The 20862-nt window shown below is 37.4% G+C and overlaps 1 protein-coding gene across 1 annotated transcript; it reads left to right on the top strand.

Moving 5' to 3' along the window:
• The first annotated feature begins 3163 nt into the window (after positions 1-3163).
• Positions 3164-5318, top strand: LOC122088474 (protein PHYTOCHROME KINASE SUBSTRATE 4-like). Its single transcript, XM_042657753.1, has one exon. It carries the CDS (start codon positions 3306-3308, stop codon positions 5040-5042), a length of 1737 nt encoding a protein of 578 aa, XP_042513687.1. The 5' UTR covers positions 3164-3305; the 3' UTR covers positions 5043-5318.
• Positions 5319-20862: the final 15544 nt, after the last annotated feature.

The raw sequence follows: 20862 nt of genomic DNA, 5'->3' as shown, positions 1-20862 counted from the left end.
TTCTATGCCATACAATGATGGTGTGTATGGTTATTTTTTGAGGTCTTAAGATTACAAAATAATAAGGAAAAGAGTATTATTGAGGATAGTACTCTGTAAGAAGGGCATTATACCCAACAGACCATGGAATGTCAGTATGTCACAGAAGCATATCCATGAAGGTGGGACCCATTTAGGGTTCCTCAGTCCTTACTAGGACAGAAATTATGTCTACAAATATTTAATCCCAGCACAAGGACCCTACCTCAAGCTCTCGCCAAAAAACACAGCTGTACTCAAAATTGTACTACTCTATTTAATTGCACAGTAATTTAAACTTTGAAGTTTAAGTACAAGATTTGCTCCAAATCAACCGAACAATGAGAAGAAACAAATCAAATGGGTTTAGGGTTCATTAACCATACCTTAAGACCTAGAGAACATCTCTAAGATACTAATTTACCTTCCCTTGTTTCACAGAGATATTTCAAAGATGATTAGTCAAGATTTCAATTGATCTATAGGTTGTCCTTACATGTTAGACAAGAGTCAAAATTAGCTATTGATCAATAGGTAGTACCTTTAGCAGATTAGGGTTTCTATTCTATAAGTAGAGAGCTTGGGGTAAGGCATGCTACCAGCTGCCTCTCTCTCTCTCTCTCTCTCTCTCTCTCTCTCTCTCTCTCTCTCTACCTCCTCTTACTTTGTTTTCTTCTGTGAGAATTAGCTTTGTATGAGAAGTTTAAAACCTCTGAAGGAATATGACACACTTGCTAGTGTGTCATATTCCTTCAGAGGTTTTAAACTTCTCATACAAAGAGTTAACCCTAAATTTTAACTTTGTTAATTTATTAGGTTTTCCCTAATACCAATACGGAACAATCAATGGTGGAAATTTTTTATTCAGGATTGCTCCACACCAACAATATCTTTTATATATTTGGTTGACTCTATGATATAAATTTAATGTATTGACTAGATTTCAAGGTATATGAATGTTGTCCACAATTTACCCAAAAAATATAGATTTTTTTTTTTCAAATAGAACATGATTTTAATGAAATACTGATTTGAATTTGGGTAATATTCTATGGTTAATTAGGTAACATATGGAAATACAAATTATTTTTTGTAGAGTAATGCGAAAAGCCAAGGAGGAAGGAAATATTATTTTTTTTATAGGTAAGACCCACAAGGAGAGCTAAAATCATGACCTCTTAAATGTGAGGTGTTGATCTTTTTTTTTAACTGAGCTATCACCTTGGGGTGTGGAAGTAAATCTATTCTCATGAAGGACCTTAGAAGAACAATTATATTTTCTCAAAATACATGAGTTGGTAAAGTGATTGTACTCGACAAATCAATATACGGATGAATATACTTGCAAAATGATAATTGATGCTATTAGTATCACCTTGCAAATAATATCTTATTATGACTCTCCAAACTTTTCACCATCTATAAAGGTTTGTTGATAACTACATGCACTTTGATGTGGCTCCCACTGTTGCGGCCATTGCTTGGTCTTTTTTGACATTTTTGAACTCAAAATCATTGAAAAGGTTAATCCCCTGATTCGCACGCTATGAAATACCTTTTTTAATTACATAAATCACATGAGGAGAGAGTGGAACTCGACACAATGATAAAGTTGTTTCATTGTGATTTACTAGTTGTAGGTTTGAGTTTGGAAATAGGGTTAAGGTTACATACATTATGACTCTCCTCAAAATACTTTTTTTAATTACATAAATCACATGAGGAGAGGGTGGACCTTGACACAATGGTAAAATTACTCAATTGTGATTTACTAGTTGTAGGTTTGAGTTTGAAAATTGTCTCTCTGTGAAATAGGGTTAAGGTTACCTACATTATGACTCTCCACAAACGCTGCAATGGAAGCCTTGGGTATACCTTTTTTACAAATCACATGAGGCTTGAATAAACTTGGATAACAAGATATTTTACTACAATTTGTTTTAATCATGGGATGGATCAAAAGTAAGCAATCAACTCAATCTAATCATAATATTATGTTCTTCGTCTCTAGTCTCTAGTTTTCAGAAAGTTTTGTAATCAATATATGATTGAAAAGCAAACATTGAACTTGATCTAATCATCAGGATATCATAATCTTTTTCTTCTTTCTTTTTTCTTCTTTAGTCTTTAATATTATTATTTTCCCAAAACGTATGTAGGCAATCTAATTATTGATATGTTCTTTTTTATGGGCCCTTTATTTTTTAACACATTATGATTAGAAATGTGAGCACTCAAATCCGATCTAAAAATCATCTTTGCATAGGTAATACATTTTTATCTTCGGGAAATTCTTATGGTAACTAAAATGGTAAACTAATAAATTATAATTTTACTATTTTTTCCCTCTTAACATAGTTTTTCTTGAACGGTAGTAGATCTTGTCATTTTACAAAAATATTTTACTGAATTATTTTCAAAATTTTATCTTTTTTATTTATTTTAAAATATTATATTAAATAACTTTTGAGAATAAAAGTTCAAAGTATCTTCATATTTTTTTTTTAGAAGGAAGGGGCATAAAGGTCATTTTGAAAAGGAAGACAGAGAGACAAAGTGACCTGGGTTGTGCACGGATTTAGATCCTCTCAAATTCTTAATCGTGTAATTATCTCTGTGCAAGCGACACCTGTGTATTTTTTAAATTGAATTGTTGTTGAAGTTTAACGTATTTGAAGAGTTAAAATGAGTTTAAATTTTAAAAACTTCCATAATCATTAAATTTTGAAAACATACAAATGTCTCATGCACAAAAGGAATTGAACAAAAAATTTCACGATTAAGAATTAAGGAGGTGCAGATCACCCAACAATATGCCTAGCCCTTTTCATTTAATTATATCACTTTTTATCCATCTAGACATTTACCCAGCCTTGAAGGGACTTTTGTTATTGGATGAGGTCATCACTTTCCTTTATGATATCGGCATAGATTGACCCTATCAGACAATTTTACCCCTGATTTTCATTAAAAATGGTTTTTTTACTGTTTTATTTCTTGTTCATACCATTTCACCGATACGATGACTAGCGATACCGATACCTCAAACCATGGATGACTGGACGAGTCGTGTAGTGTCCGGACTGAACCGTTGGACTGTTGCCAAACTCTACTTGAGCGATTCAGAATTACAGAGAGCACTCTTGAGAAAAAGAATTTCAGAAGGCTAACTCAGCTTTAAGTGCCCAGAGCTTTCTTTTTCTCCCCATGCTTTTGTTTCTACTGAGAGACAGAAAGAGAGGACAAAGGAGGAAGGAGAGGAGAGAGAGAGACAGAGAGACAGAGAGATGGAAAGATTTTCAGTATCTGAGACCTTTAATGGTGGCCTTTCACAAAAACCCATTTTTGAACAGAATGAACCATCGCTTCCCTATACATCATTTCCACCAAATTCCCACCTCAGAGACATTTCATTCTCTTCCTATACAAAACCAGGAGAACCCAAGCTGCTTGCTGAAGAACGTTTCAGGAGGCAAATTGACGATACAGAGATCAGCATCTTCGATGCTGAAAAGTACTTCAATGAAGGTAGAGATCAGAAGGAGAAGAAGCAGACTTCTACTGTTACTTTAAATCTTGAAAGAATTCCTGATAGGTCTGCCCTCTCTACCGTTTCAAGGGTTTCTTCTGTTTCATCTGTTGATGGGCATGGGAAGAATTACAGAAGTGGATCCTTCCATGCAACCCCAACAGCTTCATCTGAAGCTAGCTGGAACAGCCAGTCTGGTCTGTTGTCAATTCCACCAGGTTCATCAATCTCAGTTTCTATGAGAAATCTACCTTTGGATGGGAAGAGAAGAAGACCTTCAATCAAGTGGCTCTTTGGGACAAGATGTCCCTGTTCTGGTAAGAAATCTGTTCAAGTGGACGAGAAATCATCAAATCCCAAGAGCCCATTTCATTCAAAAGGTAGTTCAAACAGATCTTTGAATCCCAAGAAACAGAGCTCTTCAACAGGGGAAGGTGCTCATGATAGAGTAGCCAAGGAGAAAGCAAAGGAGTTAGCTACTGTGGAAAAAGTATCCAAGGAGAATGCAAAAGTGGATGATAAAAGTATGACAATCGATGAAAGGACAGAATTGAAATCAGTGTCTGGGAACCACTTTTCGTCGGAGTGCGGCCACCGTATAGTCTCTTCCGGGAGGTTGGTTACTGAGGGTGGTGGTGGCTTCTCCTTCCCTATACTAAATCCTCCTGTAGTCCCGAATGGAGGGAAGCTAGCAATTCATCTGGAAGACCCACCTAGGGAATCACTAGAGGTCTTCCGACCATCGGACGAATCAGTGGTAAGGAAGTCTACAGAGCTTCAACGGCAGCTGCTGATGTCATTTCCCGGCAACAGTGAAACCCAGAGCTTCACTTTTCCGACGAGTCCGAAAACTCGAGCAACTACTGGAGATGATGATGTAGCAAGTGACACAAGCTCTGACTTATTTGAAATTGAAAGCTTCTCAACTCAGACAACAATGTATCCATTGTATCACCGGAGAGATTCTTTCGATGAGTTCTCAAGAAATGATGAAAGGCGAGTTCTTGGACATGGCAATGGAGTGTTACAGTTCCGGCGAAGCCTTGATGGAACTATGACCCCTTCAACTGCCCCAACTGAATTTTATGAGCCTAGTGAGGTTAGTATTGATTGGAGTGTTACAACAGCAGAAGGGTTCGACCGGAGAAGTGTCACAAACTATTCGACGGCGACATCAGAGCATGAAAGAGAATCTGAGAAGATTATTGCCAATGCTGGTGGTGCCAATAGTAACATTAGAAGGAAGGGAAATGGATTGTTGAGTTGCAGATGTGAGAAGGCAGTGAGTGTAGGGCCTCATCCAGTTAAACAATTGCCTGATCAATGTCGTGGCGCCGGTGTCGGTACTCCGGCTGTCTTAGTTGAATCATGTCAAATTCCGGCGACATCGAGATTGGCAAATTTAAGCTCAATGCATAAGGCCAGGGCCTCCGGTAAGCCACCGATAGCAAGGTCGAATTCTGCTCGCGTGGCTCGTGCCTCCATTTCACATTAATAACCATAAAACCACAGGTGGGGTTTTTCATTTTTTAGTGATTTAATTAGAAAGATGTTGATCATGTTGTTAATTAGGAGTGGAAGTGATTGGTGAACTAGTGGTGATTTCTTTCCTTTTATATTAATGGTCTATGTTAAGCCATGCCGCACGTGCACATGCATGCATATATGAATCTCTATCCATCCATAAAAAAAAATTATGTATGAATTTCTGGTTTAATTTTTTTGTTTACTAATTTTTAATGAACTACCCATTAGAATTTTACTCTTAAAACATGTATTGATTTTGACGCATGATCTATTATTCAACCAAACATTAAACGTGAACGAGCTCTTTAGGGCCCTATGACGTTGCTACTATGATGCTCGATGAAAGGTATTCCATCAGGGCGATTGCTGCTAAAGGATAATGGTTGGCATTTCATTAGTAATTCCTCAATCGAGCTAAGAAGGTAGGGAAGGGCTAGCAATAGCACTATGAATCTAAGAGCTATGAGTGAATAGACACACACATGAGGAGGAGGTGGAATGATAGGGAGGGAGGAATACACTAAATGTAAACTGATACATCCATGTGATAGGAGTCGATCCACTGGCCTTTTAACGCTTATTCTTCAAACAGAAGTTTCCTAGCACACTAGATTCACTACTTGCTTATTTTCAATATTATTCATCATTGAATTATCTTTAAAAAAGCCTCTCTTACAAAGCAATGGTAAGACTGCATACATTTGCCCCTTCAGACCTTGCAGTAGTCGAAGCCCCAACATCAAATAGTTGAAATTAGAATCAGAATTAGAATGGGGTTTGGCCAAATTTCCAATTCCTCAAACCATAACTACTAGACCACAAGGAAGAGAGTAAAAAAAACAATTCAATAGGGATACCTAACAAAACCCTATTCATATTGTAAGAAGAAACCCTAATTCATGTTGTAAGAAGAGCATCTTCAAAGTATATAAGTGGGGAGATGCAATTAAAGCTGATCCATCACTAATTATGGGCTGGTCTGGTATGTGACCAATGTAGGGTCTGGGGCAGTGCATTGCCACTTCCCACCCCTGTTGTCTTCTAAATTCGACTTGTCCCATTCCATTCCAGTATCAGAGGGTGCAGTGGGTCCAGGTTGAGCAATGTTCCAATTTTGGTTTAAGAAGCGGATAGTGACGCATTGGAGCTTAGAGGTGTAACAACAAAAATACCCTCAAGATTGCTTTTCATACTCAAGTGAGGAGTGGGAGCATGGAAGGAGTATCCTTATTCATGAAAAAAGGAAATCAAGGCCGTTAACTATCCAGCCCCTCACATCGCATGCGCACGTACCATGTAAATGAGAGTAAATACCTCACCCCAAAAAAAATAAAGATGAGAGTAACTATATCCTTATAATGGCTTAAAGAAGGGCTAAAGAGAGCAGTTAGAGACAACTCGTGACATTGTCATTATTATTATTATTATTATTCTATTTTCTAATGAAGGGACATGCTTGGTCCAACAATATGAATATTCTTAGGGTAGGATTGCGTAGTTCTCATCCTCTCAGAACAATTACATTGATCACTGGTACTTGTGAGTTTCAATTCTTAGAGTTCTTAATGTAATATGAATCTTCAATTGAAGTTTCATGTTTGATTAGCAAAATCTTAGTCTCCCATTTGTGAGAAGTAATGAGGTAGCTAGGACTATTATCGATTAACGAAGTTAGACAAAAGAAGAATATAGATTTCTTTGATATATTTGCACTGGTTGCAAGGACTGGCGCTGTTAGAGTTATAGTTGCTTAGTTGCTTTATATCAATCATATCTATAAGTTGGTATTACATGAAATGAATGTAAAATCTGTTTTTCTGAATACTGATTTGTTCATGGGCTTGGGCCAATTGGGCTTATAATTATTATGGGCTATTTGGGCCTATATGAAATAAGTGTATATACATATCCATTATTCCATATGATGAAAGGGTGTGCTCTAGGATCTGATTCAACTGATACTAAGCTGTTTTGGGCTGAAAATGGGATCGGCTTTAGAATGACGAATCTGATCTGAAAATGGGCTATTTGGGCCTATCTCGTTTGCTTTGTACTTATAGGGATCTTAATCTCTTTAGAGGTATTAAGATTTCTAGACAGCCCTGAGATCTCTCATTTATTCTTTGCTGATGACACATTTATTTTTTGCAAAGCCACTCATGAGGATTTATCCACTATTAAGCGTATTCTTGATCTTTTTAATGACTTATTTGGTCTTTCGATAAATTTCTCAAAAAGTGGCTTGGCCTTTAGCGCTAATGTTTCACCAACAGAAAAAATGGTGTTGTGTCAATCTATGGGAATCCAGGAGATGCCTCTTGATATAGGTTATTTGGGTACGCCCTTGTATCACCACAGGGCTAGATCGACCAACTTCAATAATTTGGTTCATAGAGTGGAACAAAAACTGAGCACTTGGAAGGCTAAATTGTTAACCTTTGCGGGTAGATCCACTCTTATCCAATCAACTTTATCTTCTATCCCATTGTATTTAATGTCTTGCTTTGCACTACCTAAAGTTACTTGCAAGAAGCTTGATTCGATTTACTCACATTTTTGGAATGGTGACTACCCTTCACAAAAACGGGTACACTTGATTGGGTGAAAGAAGATTTGCCTACCTAAAAGGATGGGAGGTTTGGGATTACATCTCTGAAACTCAGAACAAATCCTTCCTTCTCAAACAAGGATGGCGACTTCTTACCAACCCTCAAAGTCTATGGGCCTGCATGCTCAAGGCTAAGTATTTCCACAACAGATCCATTTTTGACCCCCATACTCTTAAATCTAGGGGATCCACTTGTTGGAATGCCATTGTAAGTATTCTCCCTACCTTAGAGCACATGATTTATCGAAGAGTGGGTAATGGGACTAATACTTTGGTATGGCATGATCCTTGGATTTTTAATTCTGAAACTAATCGTGTCTTAATTCTAACACACCAAACAAATTCTTTTCAGATTGAAAATGTTAGTGCCTTGTTGGTAGGTCATCAATGGAATGCATCCTTATTATCTTCTATTATGCCTATCCATATAGCAAGGTTGATTTCCAAGCTTCCTATAGCTCCTAATACTGATAAATGGTGATGTCATGTATCAAAGAAAGGGGTATTAACTACAAAGATAGCTGCTCAATTCCTTACAAATTGTTTGCATACTAATACATGTGGGTGTTCTAACAGATGTTCTTGTTTGTTTCTATGCTCTCAATGGTGGCGATTTTTTTGGAAACTCAAAATTCACCCTAAATTTAAGCTGTTCTTTTGAAGATTGGCTATGGAAGGACTCCCCTCTAAAGAGACTCTGCACAAATGGTTGGATTTAGACACCACTTGTGACCTTTCTCATAGGGAACAAGAAAACACTCAACATGTTTTCCTTACCTGTGATTTCACGAAAATGATCTAGGCAATGGGTCCATTGGGTTTAAAAGTAGAGTTTTTCCGATTTTCATCTTTCAATGCTTTAATAATGTATCTATTTAATTCGGGTACGATTCCTAAGGCTGACTTAGTCAGGTTCTTTACTGGTTTTATCAAAACTTGTTATTTTCTATGGAAGCATAGGAACATGGTTTTTATAACTTCAAAATCCCCGGATCCTATTCTTGTAATAAACCAAGTACACCAATGGTTTTCTTTACATCTGGGACTGCCATCTACTGCCTATTTAATGATTGTTAGGGAACCAATATCTTCCAATTTATCTCAACAAATTTTTTTAAATGAACATGTTCTGATCGTAACTGCAATGTCAAACTGGTCTCTTAACATCTCAGGATGGGTAACTGCCCTTTGTACTCAAAATATTTGCTTATTTTTAATTGCAAATTTTGCAATGATAGGAAAGGCTTTTGAGGGAGCAGCCCAAGGAGTACTACATGGCGTAGGAGAATCTATAAAGCAAGGAAGAGACGTGGATAGAATTTGGATTGATCTGGAAGAACTTGAACATCTAATGAAGCTGAACAGTTTTTTGAAGTGGCCATGGACCACATTATCGAGTAGAATTGAATTGGACAGTTACTTCTCTAAACCTACCTTTTGTGTAAAAAACGATGACCTTGTCCAACTTGTTAAGAGGTTTGCATATAAGGCTATGGATCGTAGAATTAGGATCTCATATGAGAACTTATCTATTAACAGTTTGATTAATATGTAATGTTCTTGGTTTTCTTTGAATAAAAGAAAAATGAGAATATAAGATGATGCCAAGGAGTTGACTGATCCGATTCTGATTTAGACATCAACGATTAGGTTAGGTAGGAATTGGGTCGGTGTTAGCTGACTCCAATCAGGATTGACCGATTCTTGAAACTATGCTCACTCATTTGCAACTCCTTCTTGGGAGAGCTTTATTTAAGTCATTTTTTGAACTCGGAAAATCACTACGAGGGGGTGAATCAATGATGAATCTTTCACAACTTTCTAACCGATTGGAAAATCTCACACATTCCACACATCCACTATCATTGCTATGTGATGGGGAGTCACCACTCATTTTTTTTTTTTTTTTAACCCGAATATTTTCTGGACTCAAGGAAGCCCCTAAAATTTTATTAAATAAGATAAAGAAAATATGAAGAAATAAAGGGGGGGGGGAGGGGACGTAGCCCGCCTTACCCCAACCCATGAGATACAAATCATTCTGACACTCGCAAAACCCAAAAGAAAAACCTACAAAAGAGAAAAGATTACATTCTAAAGATTGTAACTATTTATTACATAAATATTCATACTCAACGCACAAACTCACATACAAACATCAACAAGACAAAATATATGTGGTTCACTAATTTTACAATGTTCACGTTGCAAATGATTGCTTAAACTATAACCCAAATTTAGCTACAGTATGATATATAATACAACTTTATCGAAACCCATAGCAGGCAGCACCGACTACAACTTAATATCATTAGTTACAACCCTTAATTTTTGTAGCTACGCTTAGAAAGGAGCCTCTACTGCTCCTAACTTCATAGGTCACTCCTAGAGCTACAATACCATGATTGGAGAACATGCTGGCACAAAAACTCTATATACGTATCATTCACTATAGAAATACTTCAATTTCTCTCTTTTCCTTATATTTAAAATTTTCAAAAAATTCTTACAAAAAAAAAAAAAAATTGTATAAACAATAAATAAGTAGTTAAGCATTATGTTTGCCTTCTAGAAGCCAAGTTCTTTAAACCGGACGTATGTTCATATCTTAAGGTCGAAAACAAATGATTCAAAAAAAAAAAATTCTTATAGTTCAAGTGGAAGAATATTTCTTTTCTTTTTTTTTTAATAAGAGTGGACGACTATTTCTTGATAACAAATACCAATATAATATTAAATGATATTGCTCAGATGGTCAGGACGAATTGAAAATTATGTGGAAAGGCACACAGAGATTAATCAAAGGACACGTAAACTAACCTGGGCATCTTGATTAAAAAAAACAAATGATCTGATAAATATTCTAAAATAATTGTACCTGATACCATACAAAATGCTTCCTAAATCATATAACCAAGTCAAACCTTTTTTTTACAAAAAGTAACCATTATTAAATTACTGAACAAAGCGTTTAATAGGGGAAAAAATCATCTGCAATTCCGATCTCGTACAATTCCGTGAAATACCACCTTCAGGGGGTGACACGTGTATTGATACCAATGCAATGGTCCAGATCTGATTTAAATGCCTCTTCACTGATTTAATGTTTTATTAGTTGTACCAGATCTAGACCATTGTATCGGTATCAATACACGTGTCACCGCCTGAAGGTGGTATTGCACAGAATTGTACGAGATCGGAATTGCAGACGATTTCAACCCGGTCAATAGAGGAATAACCACGAAGATTCATTAAGAAGAACACATATTCTTGCTCGATTGCTCCTCACTTTGTCTCCCTTTGTTTCTCTCCCTCTCCCAGGCGTCACATATGGGGAGGACAAAGTCATTGAGACCGGATCAACTCCAATACCAGTTCCTGGGTTTGAAATGGAAAATATATACCTCTTTGGCTGCTACCTATATAAAGGAGCAAGGTGACCTTCGGCCTTGTCTGTGTTTCCTTTCATTGAGAAATATGAGCTGCTGGTCGGAAAGTGATAATTTTTTTGTGAGTGCAGAGTTAAAGGTCTTCTCAATCGACCTGCAGATATCTTCTGAACCATTACAATTGACACAAACCACAGACGTCGTCTATGATGGGCCGGAGGATGATGATTTCAAAAGCTTCTTGTTCTCAAGGGATTTTCAAGTCAATTGTCAGGGAAAGGCTATTGTACGTGTCCCAAAGCGCAACGACAATGGTGAATACAACCTTGAAGACTTTGATTTCTTCCTTCTAGAAACGGTGGTTCCATTGGACCCTTTTGGTTTCTCAAATGTACCATTACCGAAACCTGAAGAAGTGAACGAATTGCAGAGACTCCTTGATGATACCGAGGCTGAATTGGCAAAGAAGAATGATGTGCTTAATGAGTTGCTGGGAAAGAAGAATAAAACATGGAATTGGGAACAATTTCGAATGACAATCAGTTCGGTCACGGAGGCAATGAAGAGAATACTCATTTTCTTTGGTCTTGAACCACCGGGAAGTTTAATCTTGAGCTTTTTCTTAATGTTACATGATCTTATCCTTAACAAAGAATTCGGTGCCACTTTCTTAGGAACCACCAACGAGATACTCATCTCCATTGCAACCATATTTCACCAACGCACTGGCTTAACCATTGGCATGGAAACGAGTCCAGGTACTCCTGTGGATCTCATTAAGACTCTAAATATCTCAAGAGATTTTATGGAGTCCCACTTATTTATCGATGCCAGTGTTATAGTCAAAGCTTTCGGTCTGATGAACATGGATGATCTCCCAGCTATCTTTCACGATTCAGCAACAGGTGTGGCTCAACTCAAGCATAAGGAGATAGGTGCAAAATCAATTGATAACATCGACAGTAAGTCCATCTTATATGGGTATTTCAACATTCCAATGGTAGGGATGTTCAAGGGTATTTTGACAAGAGTTCATGTCACATTGCCAGATGAGATCATGGTGAAACTTCGAGTAATTGGTAAACATACCCTTATTAATGAGGATAAAGGGTTTTGGTTTATCTATGCCAATGGTGAGGGTATATTTGAGAAGTCCTTAAGTGCTCCCGAAGAATCAAACACCAACATTATTAATACCAGCAACAACGTAAGCATAAAGCTAGAAGATGTCAAGTTCACCCCTTCTCGGGTGTTAGGTAGAAGAGCCGACTTCTTGGAATTTTTGCGAAGGATGAATCGAACCTTTGTTAACGAGATGGGGGCATATGTCAAGTTTGAGTTTATTGCTACCAAGTTTTCAAGACCGAGGCTCTTTTTTGATAATACACTAAGGTATTATGATAAGGATTGGCACACGACTGATCCTCTTAGTATGGTGCAATTTGACATGAATGAAAGTGGAATAGATATTGATCTACAACGAGAAGTTTCAATACCTGAGGCTGAGTTATACCCAGATGTGAATGATGGTTACCCCTACAGTTGGATTGTAAATCAAGCAAGGGGTAACGTTTGTGCTTTCACATTCAGGGAATTTTGTTTTATTGGGAGGATAATGGAAGGCTTTGGCAATTTTCGCAATAATGCTCTTGTCAGTGTATTCTTTGAACAACACCACCATCTCGGGGCTGGACAGAATGGTTGTTATGTGGATGCTCTACCGACAATTTTCTTTACTGTGAAAACAGAACCAGCACATTGGTGGACGAATCATAGAAAAAAGGCTCCGGAATTTATAGAAGGGAGAGGATTTCCCATTTCGTGAGCACGTGAAGAGAAAATGATGTAATCTAACTATGTATAAAACACTGTATATTAGGAATTCTCGTATCAATTTATTAATTCATTTTTACTCTTAATGACTCTTTATCATATATAGGAAAGGATTTGCCATCAAGCTATGTGGCTCATGCGCCAGTGTAGGGTTAATGGGAGAGCTCGAGCATATCCAAAGGGCGGGGTGTGGTGATCATTTTATTACCTCATGTGAGAGAGCGCAATGGGGTTTAGTTTAATCAAATGTTAAATTTTAGTCTAAGTCAATCTGTTATGTTAAAAATGCACAACAAGCAATGATATGACAAATGGACGAAAAGACCCAAAGATGTGGGGCTAGTTGAACGGCTGAAGCCCTATGGGATCACTCATGGGAAAATAGTCCTCTGTTTTTCCCGTCCCTGTTTTTCCTTGTTTTGCTACCTGCAGAACGCGACACGTGGACAACTTTAAGACCAACGCACCGGATGTAATAATCATCACCCAATCTTGACCGTTGGTCTCCTTGTTGTCCACGTGTCGCATTTTGCAGGTAGCAAAACAAGGAAAAACAGGGATGAGAAAAACAGATGATTTTGATCATCATTCATGATCCAGCCAATCTGAAGCAGGAGCCCAAGACAGAGGCTGACTGACCAAAATCGCTAAAGGAGCTCCAATGCACCTCACTGCTTCATTGCAAACCATTTTGATGAGTTGGGGAGAGGGTTTCAAAGAGATTTTGTTCAGTTAAATTTACTTTCCACTAAATTAAAGAAAGGTTATGCAATTCTTTCCCAACAGAGTTACAACCACACTCACTGATGATATAATCCAGGCAAATTAACCAGGGATCTTGAATCAAGACAATCACTGTAAACAACATCTAAATTTATAAAGTGACAAATTTGAAGCACAGTTGCTTCTGAAGGAGATTTGTGGTAGTGATTCGTCCACCCTATCTCCTGGTTTATGTAAAAAAATTAGCCTCAAGATCATGATTCATACAGAAATAAGCTTTCCCAAGAACAGAGGAAATTGTTTCTTTTCTTTTTAAATTTTTCTGGTAGAAGAACAGTGGAATGTTGAGTTGAACATTAAAAGGGAAAACCAGAAAAGCCACCAATTAACCAATTTGGAAAGAAATTTAATCAACACAAACTAAAACCATAATCTGCTTTATTAGAAAAAACAGAAAGATAAGGACAAAATCTGCTCATCTAATCCAATGGTTATATTTATTGACGAGCTGGTGTGAGTATGACACTTTGACGGCAGTGATAAAATGGATGGTAAGAACTAAGAAATAAGAACGCAGTACTATAAATCATTTTCCAACTATTATTTATCTACTATATTTCACATTTTTTGATGGATCTGATTAATAATCACATTTGAAAACAATTGACCGAGAATGAGATCTCCTGTTGTTTGTGTCTACTGTTACATAAATAATATAGAAACCCATAATTCTCACATAATTATAATTTCAGTATCATAAATGTAAGATTCAAAATCTGACATATACAAGCCCACTAGTAATTATATGAACCATTACATAATATAGGACATAAAATCCACCTCGATTGTGAATTTTGCAAGCCATCCTGAAGATGGCCAATGTTATCAATTCTTCAACATCCGTTATTGTCTCTTCATATCTAGTATCTAGCATACCCAATCAACATGGCCCACACCCCCACCTATGGTGTCCTTTCTTTTTCACCATATCCTAAATTGTCATAGCCCATATCTCCATTCGGGGTGTTCCATACTACTCATCGCCTACTGCTACAACCTACTCTAAGAGATCACTGTTATTCACTAAATACGAAGTGGAAGACATGCTTCTTCTTACACTTGCACTTGTTCATCAATTGAACAATGTATAATATATATCCTCCACTCGTACTTCTTGTATGAGTTTCAACAATAGCTCCACCTGTTTTAATACTCCCTGTAAGTTTTTATAGTTTTCCAAACATTGTACCTATATCACGACCATAAGATCTCTACTTTCAAATGAACATATGAAAACCTCTCGAATCCAATGTTCCCAGTAAAATCATATTACTTAAGAGTTGGGCATGTCCTATACTAGTTAAAATTCACACAACCTATCAAACATGTGAATACATGCTATCCCAATCCCGACAACCTTGTTTTCAATAGTATTTTCTATTTTGACAGAGCCACTATCATATGTATGATATATAGCAAAACGATCATGTTTAAACACATATATAATGAGCAACTAGAATTCAAAACTAATATGAAGTTTTCGTACCTAAGATAAAGTAGTGACAAGGATATCTCTGTCACTTTTTTTTTTTTCCAGATAACAAAGGGTGTCCCCATATCCTTTGGAGTGGGAATAACTCCTAGGGGCCTCCACAAGCCATTTCCACTCCAAAGAGGGTGGGAGCCCCAAGGAAGGTGGTGTCAAAGGGAATCTAGGTAAGACGCTTTCGGAGGCACTTTAACCACTACAAATTTCCAATGGAAAAACCACCTTGGGATAAATATCTCCATCACTTTAGGACTCTTCTACAACATCTTTGATGAAATCAAGGCCGTTACCTGTCAAGCCCCTCACATTGCACACGTACGTACCATATAAATGACAGTAAATACCTTACCAAAAAAATAAAATGAGAGTAAATATATCCTTATAATGCCTTAAAGAAGGGTTGAAGAGAGCAGTTAGAGACAACTCGTGACACTGTCAGTGTTATTATTATTATTATTCTATTTTTCTAATGAAGGGGCACACTTGATCCAACAATACAAATATTCATAGGGTAGGACTGCATAGTTCTCATCCTCTCAGACCAACTACACTGATCACTGGTACTTGGGAATTTCAATTATTAGAGTTCTTAATGTAAGATGAATCTTCGATTGAAGTTTCATGTTTGATTAGCAAAATCTTAGGCATCGTTTGATAATGTTTCTGCTATTTCTGTGTGTAGAAACAATCGAAGCGACTTTTTACCTTTTCGGAGACAAAAACAAATTTTTTTAGTGTTTGATAAACCTATTTCTCGAAACGTTTTTTTGCAGACATAATGCCACTAAAAAAACCTAATAATATCATCGGATACCCAAAAGGAAGAGAGGGTTCGGTTCCTTCGTTTTATGTTTAAATAGTTGAGAGATTTATTGGGCACAACAGCCTTTTTTTTTTCCTCTCAAATTCGTTTCTAGAAACGACGAAATAGGTTGGACTTGTTTCGCCAAAGTCATTTCTAGAATCGTAAATAGGCATAAATTTTGATTTATGTTTCTAGAAACGGGTGAAACAGAACAACTTAATCAAACAATTTTTAGGTTGTTTCTCTGTTTCTGAGAACAAAAAAAATGCAGAAATGGTAGAAACGGAAAGTTGTCAAACGGTGCCTTAGGGCCCGTTTGATAACGTTTCAAGAAACTCGTTGCTGCCGTTTCTGTGTCCAGAAATGGCAGAAACGGAAAAAAAAACATTTGATAAAACTGTTTCGTTTCACTTGTTTTCAGAAATAGAAATAGAAATTTCTATCTATTTATTGTTCAAGAAACGACTTGTTTCGTCATTTCTGGAAACAACTCGTGGCCATTCTTTTGCTGGTTACTATCGACTTCCAGAAACATGACTTATCAAACATCTTCAATTCCGTTTCTGTTTCTAGAAACGAAAATTTTTTGTTTCTGCCATTTCTTGAAACAGAAACTTCAGAAATGTTATCAAACGGGCCCTTAGTGTCTCCCATTTATGAGAAGCAATGAGTTAGTTAGGACTATAGTTGGTAAAGTTGGGGGAGGAAGAAATATGATGATGCGAGTAACAGTTAGAGTGTTACACTTTGGAGTAGGGGTGTCAAACGGTAGGTTGGGTTGAATCGGTTTCGAGGTGAAATTGGTTGAAGTTGTCTCCATAATGGGAGGTTTGGTTTCGATCTAGTTTGGGTACAAATTATTTCGATTTTCTATTGTTGGGCTATTATTGATTAACGAATTTAGGCAAAAGAAGAATATAGATTTCTTTGATATATTTGCAAAGGATGCAAGGATTGCCGCTATTAGAGTTATAGTTTCTTGGTTGCTTTATATCAATCATATCTATAACTTGGCAATACATGAAATGAACGTAAATCTGTTTTTCTGAATACTCATTTGTTCATGGGCTTGGGCCAATTGGGCTTATGCTTTTTATGGGCTACTTGGGCCTGTATGAAATATGTGTACATACATCCGTTATAGACATATCCATTATTCCATATAAGAGGTTGCCTAGGAGTTGACTGATCCGATTCCGATTCAGACATCGGCGATTAGGATAGGTAGGAATTGGGTCCGTGCCAGCTGACTCCAATCAGGATTGACCAATTCTTGAAACTATGTTTTTTTTTTTTTTTTTTTTACTAACAACGGGTATCCAGGCCTTCAGCCTAAGTAGTCCCGTGGGCCCATATTGACCCCACAACAGCATGGACCGGGGTTATACCGGGGCTGAATGAGAACCATTCAATTTTCACTGAAAGCAGTGAAGAGCACTAAATACCCCAGTGTGAGTGGTCCAAGGTGTGCCTAGTGGGAGTCGAACTTAAGACGTTCTAGTTTACGACTCACCAACTGCGCTACCCCCTTGGGTTTCTTGCAACTTCTTTTTCTTGGGGGAGCTTTGTTTAAGACATTTGTTGAATTTAGAAAATCACTAAGAGGGGGTGAATCAATGATGGATTTAACTTTCTGACCGATTGGAAGATCTCACACATTCCTCGCATCCACTATTGTTGCTATGTGATGGGGAGTCGCCACTCATTTACCACCATCACATAACTATTCAGACTCAACGCATAAATTCACATACAAACATCAACCAGACAAAATATATGTGGTCCACTAATTTTACAATGTTCACATTGCAAATGATCGCTTGAACTATAACCCAAATTTGGCTAGGGTATGATATATAATACAACTTTATAGACACACTATAGCAGGTAGCACCGACCACTGCTTAATATCATTAGTTACAACCCTTAATTTCTGTAGCTACACTTAGAAAGGAGCCTCAACTCCTAACTTCGTAGGTCACTCCTAGAGCTACAATACCATGAGTGGGAAATATGCTGGCTCAAAAACTCTATATACCTATCATTCACTGTGGAAATACTTCAATTTCGCTCATTTCCTTGTATTTAAACTTTTCAAAAAATTCTTACCTAAAACAAAAGTCTTGTAAACTAGTAAGTATTTAAGTATTATGTTTGCCTTCTAGAAGCCCCTGAAGCCAAGTTCTTTAAACCAGACCTATGTTGATATCTTAAGGTTGAAAACAAAAGATTTAAGAAAATATATTCTTATAGTTCAAGTGGATGACTGTTTGTTTTCTTCCTGATATCAAATACCAATGTAATATTCAGTGATATGATGACCCATCCATGGGTTGTTCAGATGGTTAGTACAAAAATTGATACCATATAAAATGCTTTCGAAACCAAGTGAAACCTTTCTCTTACAAAAAGTAACCATTAAATTACCGAACAAAGTCATTCCATAGCTGAGCAAAAGCAACATTCAAAGCTGTTTCCTCCCGTTTACGTCTTCGTTCTACATTTCTTTTCTTTTTCCTTTTGCTTACGAAGAAATTTAGGAATAACCATGAAGATTCATTAAGAAGAAATCATATTCTTGCTCGGTTGCTCCTCTCTTTGTTTCTCTCTCTTTCCCTTACGCCACATATGGGGAGGACAAATCATATTCCTCTTTGGCTGCTACCTATATAAAGGACCAAGGTGACCTTCAGCCTCGTCTGTGTTTTCGTTTATTAAGAAATAAATATGAGCTGGTCGGAAAGTGATAATTTTTTTGTGAGTGCAGATTTAGAGGTCTTCTCAATCGACCTGAAGATATCTTCTGCACAATTACAATTGACACGGAATACAGATGTCGTCTATGATGGGCCGAAGGGTGATGATTTCAAAAGCTTCTTATTTTCAAGGGATTTTCGAGTTAACCGTCAAGGAAAGGCTATTGTACATGTCCCAAAGCGCAACGTCAATGGTGAATACAACCTTGAAGACTTTGATTTCCTCCTCCTAGAAACGGTGGTTCCATTGGACACTTTTGGTTTCTCAAATGTACCGTTACCAAAGCCGCAAGAGGTGAACGAATTGCAAAGACTCCTCGATAATACAAAGGCTGAATTGGCGAAGAAGAATGATGTGCTTAATGAGTTGCTGCAAAAGAAGAGTAAAAGATGGAATTGGGAACAATTTCGAATAACGATCACTTCGGTCACAATGGCAATGAAGAGAATACTCATTTTCTTTGGTCTTGAACCACTGGGAAGTTTAATCCTGAGTTTTTTCTTGATGGTACGTGATCTGATCCTTAACAAAGAATTCGGTGCCACTTTCTTAGGAACCACCAACGAGATACTCATCTCCATTGCAACTATATTTCACCAACGCACTGGCTTAACCATTGGCATGGAAACGAGTCCAGGTACTCCTATGGATCTCATTAAGAATCTAATTATCTTAAGAGATTTTATGGAGTCCCACTTATTTATCGATGCCAGTGTTATAGTCAAAGCTTTTGGTCTGATGAACATAGATGATCTCCCAGCTATCTTTCACGATTCAACAACAGGTGTGGCTCAACTCAAGCACAAGGAGATAGGTGCAAAATCAATTGATAACATTGACGGTAAGTCCATCTTATATGGGTACTTCAATATTCCAATGGTAGGGATGTTCAAGGGTATTTTGACGAGAGTTCATGTCACCTTGCCCAATGAGATCATGGTGAAACTTCGAGTAATTGGTAAACATACCCTTATTAATGAGGATAAAGGGTTTTGGTTTGTCTATGCCAATGGCGAGGGTATATTTGAGAAGTCCTTAAGTGCTCCTGAAGAACCAAACACCAACATTATTAATGCCAGCAACAACTTAAGCATAAAGCTAGAAGATGTCAAGTTCACCCCTTCTCGGGTGTTAGGTGGAAGAGCCGACTTCTTGGGATTTTTGCAAAGGATGAATCGAATCTTTGTTAACGAGATGGGGACATATGTGAAGTTTGAGTTTATTGCTACCAAGTTTTCAGGACCGAGGCTCTTTTTTGATGATATATTAAGGTATTATAATAAGGATTGGCACACGTGTAATCCTCTTAGTATGGTGCAATTTGATATGAATGAAAGTGGAATAGGTATTGATCTACAACGAGAAGTTTCAATACCTGAGGCTGCGATTTACCCAGATGTGAAGAATGGTTACCCCTCCAGTTGGATTGTAAATCAAGCTAGGGGTAACGTTTGTGCTTTCACATTCAGGGAATTTTGTTTTATTGGGAGAATAACTGGAAGCTCTGGTAATTTTCGCAATAATGCTCTAGTCAGTGTATTCTTTGAACAACATCACCATACCGGGGCTGGACAGAATGGTTGTTATGTGGATGCTCTAGCTACAACTTTCTTTGTTGTGAAAACAGAACCAGCACATTGGTGGACGAATCATAGTAAAAAGGCTCCAGAATTTACAGATGGGAGAGGGTTTCCCACTTCATGAGCACATAAAGAGAAAATGATGTAGTCTAACCATGTATAAATCACTGTACATTAAGAATTCTCATGTCAATTTATTAATTCATTCTTAGTCTTAATGACTCTTTATCATATATGGGAAGGGATTTGCCGTCAAGCTATGTGGCTCATGCGCCAGTGAAGGGTCAATGGAAGAGCTTGAGCATATCCAGGGGTAGGGGTGAGTTGGCCATTTTATTACCTCATGTTTGAGAGCGCAAGGGAGCTTAGTTTAGTCTAGTTAAATCTGTTATAGTAAAAGTGCGCAACAGGCAATGATATGACAAACAGACCAAACGACCCAAAGATGTGGGGCTAGCTGAAAAGCTTGGCTTAGGCCCCACAGGGTCATCCATGATCCACCCAATCTGAAGCGGGCACCCAAGACAGAACCCAACTGACCAAA

The sequence above is a fragment of the Macadamia integrifolia genome, chromosome 9 (genome assembly GCF_013358625.1).
Source record: "Macadamia integrifolia cultivar HAES 741 chromosome 9, SCU_Mint_v3, whole genome shotgun sequence".
Lineage (NCBI taxonomy): Eukaryota > Viridiplantae > Streptophyta > Magnoliopsida > Proteales > Proteaceae > Macadamia > Macadamia integrifolia.
This window is presented reverse-complemented; position numbering and strand designations above follow the sequence as displayed.

Excerpts from the sequence above, each read along its gene's own strand:
- LOC122088474 (XM_042657753.1), top strand. The coding sequence starts at position 3,306 with ATGGAAAGATTTTCAGTATCTGAGACCTTTAATGGTGGCCTTTCACAA.